The sequence below is a fragment of the Vicia villosa genome, linkage group LG7 (assembly GCF_029867415.1).
Source record: "Vicia villosa cultivar HV-30 ecotype Madison, WI linkage group LG7, Vvil1.0, whole genome shotgun sequence".
Taxonomy (NCBI): domain Eukaryota; kingdom Viridiplantae; phylum Streptophyta; class Magnoliopsida; order Fabales; family Fabaceae; genus Vicia; species Vicia villosa.
In genome coordinates, this window is record NC_081186.1 from 43741476 (window position 1) to 43752190 (window position 10715).

The 10715-nt window shown below is 37.9% G+C and overlaps 2 protein-coding genes across 2 annotated transcripts; one reads left to right on the forward strand and one right to left on the reverse strand.

Annotated features, from left to right (window-relative positions):
- Positions 1-230: 230 nt before the first annotated feature.
- Positions 231-1712, forward strand: LOC131618953 (uncharacterized). The gene has a single exon (XM_058890100.1). It carries the CDS (start codon positions 231-233, stop codon positions 1710-1712), a length of 1482 nt encoding a protein of 493 aa, XP_058746083.1.
- Positions 1713-2677: 965 nt separating this feature from the next.
- On the reverse strand, positions 2678-10299 carry LOC131617157 (cinnamoyl-CoA reductase CAD2-like). The gene is made up of 7 exons (XM_058888511.1): positions 10167-10299; positions 9927-10096; positions 9510-9701; positions 9266-9428; positions 8944-9043; positions 3087-3173; positions 2678-2929 (listed from the first exon to the last, which is right to left on the reverse strand). The coding sequence occupies exons 1-7, from the start codon at positions 10282-10284 to the stop codon at positions 2785-2787; spliced, it is 975 nt and encodes a 324-aa protein (XP_058744494.1). The 5' UTR covers positions 10285-10299; the 3' UTR covers positions 2678-2784.
- Positions 10300-10715: the final 416 nt, after the last annotated feature.

A 10715-nucleotide genomic window follows, 5' to 3' on the forward strand; every position in this document is an offset into this window, starting at 1 on the left:
ATGATGTCGGGTATGCGGATAAACTTTCATAAGAGTAATTTGTATGGGGTTAGCATGGGAAATTGGTTCATGGAAGCCGCGGCGAGCTTTTTATCTTGTAAGGTAGGGATGTTACCTTTTAAATTTCTAGGTGTTAAGGTAGGAGATAACCCGAGGAAATTGTCTATGTGGAAAGATCTATAGCTTTGCTTAAGAAGAAATTATCGGTGTGGAAAGGTACCAATCTTAACATGGCGGGGAGAGTTGTTCTCATCAACTCGGTCATTAATGCCTTACCAATCTACACGCTTTCTTTTTATAAGGCTCCTAGGAAGGTGTTACAAGAGATGTGTTCGATTCAACGCAAGTTCCTTTGGGGAGGTGGAGATCTCAAATGTTCTATTTGTTTGGTTAGTTGGGATACGGTGTGTAAGTCTCGAGAAGAAGGAGGGTTGGGAGTAAAAAATCTTGAAATTATGAATGTGGCTTTGCTTAGCAAATGGAAATGGATAATTTTAACGGAAAAAGATGCGGTGTGGAGAGATCTGTTGGTTGCAAGGTATGGTAACATAAAGCTTAAGGTTTTGGTTGGAGATTCATCGGTGGTGCATAAAAACGACTCGGTGTGGTGGAGAGATTTAATCATCTCAGACAACTATGAAAAGCTTCTTCTGGAAAACTTTACTAGTGTTGTTCAAGTTATTGTTGGCAATGGAGTTTCAACGCCGTTTTGGTATGCTAATTGGTCTGGGCAGCGGTCGTTGATGGAGGAATTTCCGACTCTGTTTTCTTTGGCTAACAACCACCTCTCCAGTTTTTTTTCTGCAGGTTTTTTGGTCAACAATGGTTGGAATTGGGCCCTGCCAGAGCTGTTCCAGGAGGACAGTATAGCTTTCAGGCTGGCTGCGAACGATGGAGAAGGGGTTAGCCAATCCGCGGCTGTGGTTGAGAGTCACAGGGGCACGGAGGAGCCGCAGAGAGCTGGCTCTGAGGAGGCGGCAGCGATCGGCTCAGCAGCTGGCAGCGCTGCTGTTCGGCGGTCTCTTTGTCAGCTGAAACAGCTTCTCCGGACTTTTGTACTTCAGCAGGCTGAGTCAGATTTGTTCTATTGGCAAGAGGAGTTGGATGGTATTTTTTCGGTTAAGTCTTGCTATGTCTTCCTCAATAACAAGTTGTCGGGTGAGGTGGTGGCTGCGAATAGAGTTCGTGCTCTCTCTCATCTTTGGAAAGTTAAGGTTCCCTCTAAAATTCTTTTCTTTGCTTGGAGATTTATTCACAACCGTATAGCTACTCGTGATCATTTAGTGAGACGTGGTATTTTGATGGAGGGTAGGGATTCTTTTTGTGTTTTTTGTTCGAAGGAGGAAGAATCTCGGGATCATCTTTTTTCGAATTGTGTTGTTTCGATTAGAGTTTGGCGCCGAGTTTATATGTGGCTTGGAGTTGGGGACATTTTGTCTTTTGATGAGTTTGTTGATTTCTTCTTTAATTGTGAGAAGATTAATTATCTCTCCAAGAAAGCTATCTTGTCGGTTGTTTGGCTTGCAACGATTTGGACTTTGTGGAACAAGCGCAATGCCATTATATTCAAAGATGAGTCCTTTAGTTTCATAGAGTGTATGTCGGAGATTACTATTTCGTCGTGGCATTGGTTAGGTTCTTTCTATAAGAAGGTGCCGGTTTGTAATTTTTTCGGTTGGAACACTCAACCTTTATTGTGTTTTTCGTTGTAACCTTCTTGTATTGGGGAGGAGCATCCCTTTTACTCTCTTAATTCCATTGCTTATTAAAAAAAATGTATGGACGACACTATTTATGTACAGACGTTTATTTTTAATATCTGGACGTACATTAACCAACTTCATTACCACATTAACCAAGTTTTTACACTGCATTAACCAAGTTTGATGACTGCTAAAAAATATTTTTAATACCTGGATGTTGCATTATCCAACTTTATTACTCATTTAACAAAGTTTTTACACTGCATTAACAAAGTTTTGTGACTGCTAAAAAATTATTTTTAATATCTGGATGTTGAATTAACCAACTTCATTACTGAATTAACTAAGTTTTTAGACTGCATTAGTGACTACTGTAAAGTACTGTTGGATGTAAGTATTGATGTAACAATTGAGTGTATGAATAGCATTACTCCCCGACAATATACATGTTACCTATTCCAAAATAGTATTATATGTGTTAAGCCATGTCAATTTTTATTGTGGCGTACCAATTATGAATTTAAATTTCTTTACAGTCTTCGAAAAACAAATTTTAACACATCTTTAAAACATTTAGTTTAGTCCTCATCTAATTTCCTACGTAAATATGGGTTGTCTATTTAAATTTTCAAATGTGTAATTTTCATGTTTAAAAAATATTCTTTTTTCTCCTAATATGATTAAAAAAAAATCATTTCTTCTAAGTTTTCAACCAAATTTAGAAGTCTAAAATGAAGACAAAATTCCTTCGAGAACAAGGTGGTTAACATGAAGACAAAACCAATTTACATGCATGCCCTTAAAACTCAATTTTAGACCTTATTCCATTGCTGAACAATATTGACCCGTTTTGATTAAATACAAACTTTACACACCTTATTTTACAATGGCATTTCCTTCTCAACAACAGAATTTATAATAACAACAAAGTGAACATGATTGAAGTTGTCAACAACTTCTATTCAACAAAACAATCATAAGTGTTATTCTTCTCCTAAGTGGGATTCACTTCCACTTCATGGATCAAATGATACTAACATCTTATCATGTGTTTATTAATTAAGTGAGATGTCGTGGCGGATTAAAAGTCGACAATCTTTTTCTCCCTGAAGCTTTCCACTGTCTCCTTGAGGCTGACTTCCAAAGGCGTAAACTCGATTCCCAAACTTTTAGCCTTTTTCTTGGAAATCTGATATGTTGTCAAATATGGTTCTTCATCCTCACATCTGATAATATTGTAGAGAGTGCATAGTTTCATAAGTCGTATTGGAGTATAGTCTAATTTATTTTGTGATAAATTTTGATATATTTTTTTTAAACCATGTATCAATACTTCGTGGATATAACAAACCGTAACTAGTTCTAGTGAATTTAAGAACTTACTTGTCTGAAATTTGTAATGTTGGGTATAGATCATGTAAGATCGTAACGAGATCTGAATAGTGCGCCCCTCTCTCAGACAAACAATATCTTTGTTAGAAATCTGGTGTGATAATCCTGGATATCTTCAAGAATCGTGTTTGTTCACTTTCCGAACAAAATATTTCGACCCTATACTTGTCTGGGTTCACGAAATCTTTGCGGGGATAATTCTTGAAGAATCGATCTGTTTCTGACAATAGAGAACAGATTAGAATGTAGAGGAAGTATATAATTTCGTGTTTTTAAATCGAGATCAAAAGACTCCTTATATAGGAGACCAATAATAGAAACGAACAGACACACCTGTTCGCTAAAACAGTTATGTTGGTTGGAAACGAAGCACCTGTTCGGTAAAACGGTTATGTCCGTTGGGAAAGGGTGCAACTATTCAAACGAAGCACCCCAGCCAGGGGCGCTGCCCCTTGGACCCCGGCATGGCGCTGCCCCGCACCCCGCCAGGGGCTCCGCCCCTTGGACCCCGACAAGGCGCTGCCCCGCACCCCGCCAGGGGCTCCGCCCCTTGGAACCCCGTTTCTATTATTCGTATTCAATTGTACGTTTGGCTCCACGAGCGTGCACTCCGCACTACCCTAACTCGTTTCAAGCTTAACGCATAATTGCATCGGCCTTCAGTAAATCACATTACTACCAAAATTGCATTGATGATACTAAAATCACCAACAAACTCCCCCCATTTTAGTATAATCCTTGATTTACTTACATGTATAACGATCAAACAAATGCATAGAAGAAAATGTCTTGCGATTGAATTTTCATCTTAGTACAAATACACATTTCAAATACTCGAAAATCGGGGTGTCACAATGATTGAACCCGTCAATCCATTTGAATATCTAAAGATATAGTACACATATGTTTCTTACAATACTCTACTATTCATACTTGACACTTTACAAGCCATGTGTCCTTATCCATTAATAAGCATATAGGAAGCCAAGTCCAAGCTTCTTGAAGCGGCAAAACTTCATGCTTACATAGGTGATCCTTTTAATCTTGCACCTGCATTAACAATTTTTCAAAAGAACCATTAAGAAGATATACTTCAACCTAGCCATCACTTGCAGGTCTGAGCACATACCTTGGGAAGATAAACACAATTGCTCCAATCTTTAACTATGATCTTTCCACATTGAATTCTGCTTCTAACGTTGTATTAGAAGGGAATTGAGTATACCATAACTAATAGATTTAAATGGACTTTAATCCCATCCCAATTACCGACTTCTTCACTAAGTCTCTTGCTAACCCCTTCGTCAAGTGGTCAGCTAAGTTTTGTTGCGACCGAACAAACTCAATAGATATCACCCCATTCATGATTAATTCCCTAATCATACTATGTCTAATACCCAAATGTCTAGACTTTCCATTGTATATTTGACTATATGCTTTAGCCAGTGTGGCACTACTATCACAACGGATAGAAATTGGTGATATCGGTTTAGGCCATATCGGAATCTCATATACCAAGTTCCTTAGCCATTCTGCTTCTTTACCAGCAGCAGCTAATGCTACAAACTCGGATTCCATTGTGGAACTAGTTATACATGTTTGCTTCTTGGAAGCCCATGAGATGGCACCTCCCCCAAGCAAAAACACCCATCCACTTGTAGAAGATGAATCTTCAACATTATTTATCCAACTAGCATCTGAATAACCTTCTAACACCGAAGGAAATCCCATATATGACAATCCATAATTCATAGTACCCTTCAAGTACTTGAATACCCTAGTTATCGCATGCCAATGATGTCTACTAGGATTACTAGTAAATCTGCTCAACTTTCCAACCGCATAAGCAATATCCGGTCTAGTGCTAATCATAGCATACATCAAAGAGCCTATAGCTCTTGAGTATTCGAGTTGATCCACAGGTTTACCTGTATTTGGCATAAGCTTTTCTCCCGGATCCATGGGAGTACTTACTGGAGAACAATGTTCATGATTGAACTTCTTGAGTATTTTCTCAATGTAATGAGATTGCGTAATTACAATCCCCTTATTCTCCCGTTTAATCTTTATACCAAGAATAACGTCTACTTCTCCCATATCCTTCATGGAGAACTTTGATGACAAGAAATTCTTTGTTTTATCAACTTGATTTTGGTCGGTGCCAAAGATCAACATGTCATCAACATATAGACAAATGAAAACTCCTTTACCGGATGTATCAAATTTGCTATATACACATTTGTCAGCTTGGTTTAGAATGAAACCATTAGACAAAACAACCTCATCAAACTTTTGATGCCACTGCTTCGGAGCTTGTTTCAGCCCATACAACGACTTAACTAGTTTACACACTTTGTGCTCATTACCAGGCATTACAAAACCTTCAGGTTGCTTCATATACACTTCTTCTTCCAAATCACCATTCAGAAATGCTGTTTTGACATCCATTTGATGGATCGCTAGATTATGAATAGCCGCCAAGGCAATCAACAATCTAATAGTAGTGATACGCGCAACTGGAGCATAGGTATCGAAATAATCAATCCCTTCTTTTTGTCTGAAGCCTTGGATAACTAATCTAGCTTTAAACTTGTCAATTGTACCATCGACTTTCATCTTCCTTTTGAAGATCCATTTGCAACCCAATGGTTTGCAGCCTGGTGGTAAATCACATAATACCCAAGTATTATTTTCCATGATAGAACCAATCTCTTCATCAATTGCTTCTTTCCAAAAAACAGAGTCTCGAGATTTGACAGCTTCATCATACGTTCTTGGATCCTCCTCTATACTATAGCAATAATAGTATTGAGTCTCAATCTGATCCTTTGATCCCTCAACTAAATATAGTTGAAAATCAGATCCATAAGATCTAGATTTTCTAACTCTTTTGCTTCTACGGGGTTCAAGTGTCTCACTTGGTACATCATTTGAATGATCATCCCTTAGAGATTCCTCTGAATTAGGTATAGATATCTTTGGTCTAGGTATGGAAGAGAAACAATTCTCATCAAATATGGCATCTCTTGATTCTATAATTGTGTTAATAGAAATCGAGTCATTAGGTTCTATAACATAAAACCTATAAGCCTTGGAGTGTTCAGCATATCCAACAAAGATGCAACCTACACCCTTTTCGCCCAAAGTTTTGCTTTTTGGGTCCGGGAGTCTAACCACGGCCCTACAACCCCAAACACGTAGAAATGTTAAGTTGGGTCTTTTCTTATACCAAAGTTCATATGGGGTAATCTTGTTCCTTTTATTAGGAACCCTATTTAACAAATAACAAGCTGTTAACATAGCTTCTCCCCAAAACCCTTCACTCAAACCAGAGTAAGATAACATGGCATTTACCATTTCTTTAAGAACTCTATTTTTCCTTTCAGCCACACCGTTTTGTTGAGGTGTATAAGGTGCCGTAGTTTCATGAATGATTCCTACGGATTGGAAAAATACAGGATCATAGTATTCACCACCTCTATCAGTACGCAATGTTTTAATCAACACATTCCGTTGCACTTCAACTTCAGTTTTATAAATTCTGAATTTATCTAAGGCTTCATCCTTAGCGTGCAACAAATAAACATAGCAGAATCTAGATGCATCATCAATGAAAGTGACAAAATATTTTTTATTCCCTAATGATGGAGTAGCATGCAAATCACATAAATCACTATGTACTAACTCAAGAATGATAGATTTCCTTGTTATACTTTTAAAAGGTTGTCTAGTAATCTTTGTTAACATGCAAGTTTTGCATTTTTCGTTATTTTCATCAAAAACAGGAATTAAATCGTTTTTAGACATTTCATGCATTCTTTTATAATGTACATGTCCTAAACGAGCGTGCCATAACGAAAAATTGATAATATTCGAAGAAGACATAAATATAGAACCAGAATCTTTAGGAACTCCATTCAAATTCATCATAAACATTCCATTATTATAATAACCAAATCCTACAAACACACCAGACTTCGATAAAATATATTTATCGGATTCACACACTTGCTTGTATCCAAGCTTATTCAATACAGGACCAGAAATTAAATTCTTACGTAACTTAGGAACATACAATACATTAAACAAAGTAATAGTCTTTCCAGAACTGAATTCTAGCACCACGTTTCCTTTGCCTTCAACGGGAGCGAAGTGATCATCTCCCATGTATAGAACAGAACCATCTTCCACTGGAACAAATGTCTTGAACCAGAAACGATCCTTGCAAACATGAGTTGTGGCGCCAGAATCAATCCACCACGCGATAGCATCATCCTGCACATAAAATGCCTCAGAAGTTAGTGAAACCGAATGTTTAATCAAACTATTCAATTCACAAATTGATTTCTGACCTTGGTTTTCGGATTGGTCCTTAGACCCCTTTCCTGAACCACTTGCGTTCGTGTTGTCGTGCTTTTTACCGAAGCGACAATCCTTCTTGAAGTGGCCTGTTCTGCCACACTTCCAGCATTCTAGTTTCGGTTTCTTGTTAACACCGAAATTGCCCTTTTTGTTATTAAAAGCATGTTTCTTTCCTTTGTTTTTGTTGTTATCGTTCTTACCACCCTCTTCGATCATATTAACCGAGGGTCCAGCAATTTCTTTGCCCTTTCCTTTGTTATCCTCATGCGCTCGTAGAGATTCCTCTATGCGCAAGTGACTTCCAAGTTGGATCAAAGACAATTCGTCTTTTCCATGTTTCAGATTGTGTTTGAAATCCTTCCATGAAGGAGGCAACTTGTCTATGATGCTTGAGACAGATATTGTTTCATCCATATTCAATCCATGCAGTGTGAATTGTCCAAGGATTCGGAGGAGTTCATTGAATTGTTCCATGACAGACCTCGATTCAACCATTTTGTAATTATTGAAGTCGGTCACCAGGAACTTTTTACTGGATGAGTCCTCTGCCATGTACTTGGCTTCGAGACAATCCCACAATTCCTTTGCAGATTCCACGTTTTGGTAAATATCAAATAAGGGATCAGACATACCGTTAAGAATGTGCCCTCTGCATATGTAGTCGTCGTTCTCCCACTTTGATCGGCGTCTCAGATTTTCAACCGTGTCATCCTCTACAAGTTCTGGAATTGGTGTAGACAGGACGTGTGCCACCTTCAACGTTGTCAACATGAAATGCATCTTCTTCTGCCAACGCCTGAAGTCTTGTCCTTGAAACTTTCCCAATTTTCCGAAACTTTTAGTCATCTCCTTCACGGTACTTCCTCCTCCAGCCATGATTATCAGAATAAATACTTTGTTCGTTTGTTAGAAATCTGGTGTGATAATCCTGGATATCTTCAAGAATCGTGTTTGTTCACTTTCCGAACAAAGTATTTCGACCCTATACTTGTCTGGGTTCACGAAATCTTTGCGGGGATAATTCTTGAAGAATCGATCTGTTTCTGACAATAGAGAATAGATTAGAATGTAGAGGAAGTATATAATTTCGTGTTTTTAAATCGAGACCAAAAGACTCCTTATATAGGAGACCAATAATAGAAACGAACAGACACACCTGTTCGCTAAAACAGTTATGTTGGTTGGAAACGAAGCACCTGTTCGGTAAAACGGTTATGTCCGTTGGGAAAGGGTGCAACTATTCAAACGAAGCACCCCAGCCAGGGGCGCTGCCCCTTGGACCCCGGCATGGCGCTGCCCCGCACCCCGCCAGGGGCTCCGCCCCTTGGAACCCCGTTTCTATTATTCGTATTCAATTGTACGTTTGGCTCCACGAGCGTGCACTCCGCACTACCCTAACTCGTTTCAAGCTTAACGCATAATTGCATCGGCCTTCAGTAAATCACATTACTACCAAAATTGCATTGATGATACTAAAATCACCAACAATCTTCCATTAGCTGAAGCAATCTCATATGCACGAATATGGGCGTCCGCAACATCTTTCACATTCACCCATCCAAAAGCTTTATTTGGAAAAGGTATGCCTGCATTAAAAAATTCCAAGATTGTTTTATTATGCAACATGACAATTCTTTTCTGGAATAAATATGACATTAATTAATAAGTCACACACTTAGCAAAAGTTCACTATTATTAGTTAACCAAAACAAGTGATAAAGTAACACAAGAGATATGAGAAACAACTATTTCATGAGCAAGACAATGAATGTTGCAGACATATGCACTTTATGTGATGAAAGAATTACCATTGATTAGGTTTAGAATTAGTTCAACACTTTCATTAACCTCTGGTTGTAAGAGAGGTCCTGCAACCATTGTTGGGTTAATAACAACCATGTCAATCTTGTTTTCATTTACAAATTCCCAGGCAGCAGCCTCAGCCAAAGTTTTTGAAAGAGGATACCATAACTGATAACATAAACAGAAATTGGCTTTATGTCATGTCAACAAAAAAAACACATCAAATTGGCATTTGCCAGTTTCGCGAACCTGTGATTCCCTACAGAAATCTGGAACTGAAAACCATGTTTCATCAACTATAACTTCTGGATTCTTCGGCCTTGTGTTTAACGCAACTGCAGCGACAGAAGAAGTAAAGACAACTCGTTTCACAGAAGGTGATTTCGCACATGATTTAAGAACATTAATAGTTCCTTTTAGTGCCGGATCAATCAACTCAGTCTGAAATTTTGTAAAGAATTTAAAATTCGAATCAATTCAAACGTCCTCTAAAATTTTCAAATTTTGCATACTGATCCTAAATAATTTCAACTTTTACAAATTAATCCTTTTAATTTTCAAACTTACAAATTGATCCCTATTTTTAAATTTTGCAAAAACTTATAAAATTAATAATATTGACTTAGAAATTTAACAGTGAAACAAAAGATTATAAATGAAAAGAACCTGAGGGTCATCTACGACATGACGAACAGGTGAAGCAGTATGAAAGACACCATGACAGCCCTGAATAATAGAGTCAAAAGAACCATCTTCCAAAAGATCAGCCTTAAAGAGTTTCAACCTCTCTTTTGCACCATCAAGTTTAATCAAGTGGTCAACCTTTTTGGGATTACCTGCTTGCACACCAATCAAATAACATGAATGTTAATGAATTCATATAAAGAGAACGAAGCACTTACTTACTTAGATCACGAACAGTGGCTCTGACGATGTAACGACGTTGAAGAAGGAACTTAACAATCCAATAAGCAATAAAACCAGAAGCACCTGTCACACACACCACCTTTCCTTCTCCACTCATTATCCTCTTTCTCTTTTTCTTTCACAAGTTTTGGACAGCTCTTTACTGTTATATTGAAAGAAAGAACAACAGCCTAAAACAAAAATGAAAAAAATAAAAAGATATATTTGTTAATCTAACCGCGCACCACCGGACACTTTTCCAATGCTGCCGACTGGCACATAAAACTAAAACAATATATTAGTTGAGGGAGAGGAAAGATAAGATTGTTCAGGGAGACGTTGTTGTTGTCGTCGAGTATGAGTCGCACTCTGGCTGACCAAGGACATGAAAATGCTGCCACAATCAAGGTTTTATTAGCCCTTGGATCTAAATCAAATGGATCAGAAAAAACAGTTTTTATTTTTATTTTGTGTGACTGGATCTCCACCACCACAGACTTGAGTCAAAATTGTCGTTACACTCCGTCTATAACTTAACAAAACAAAAGT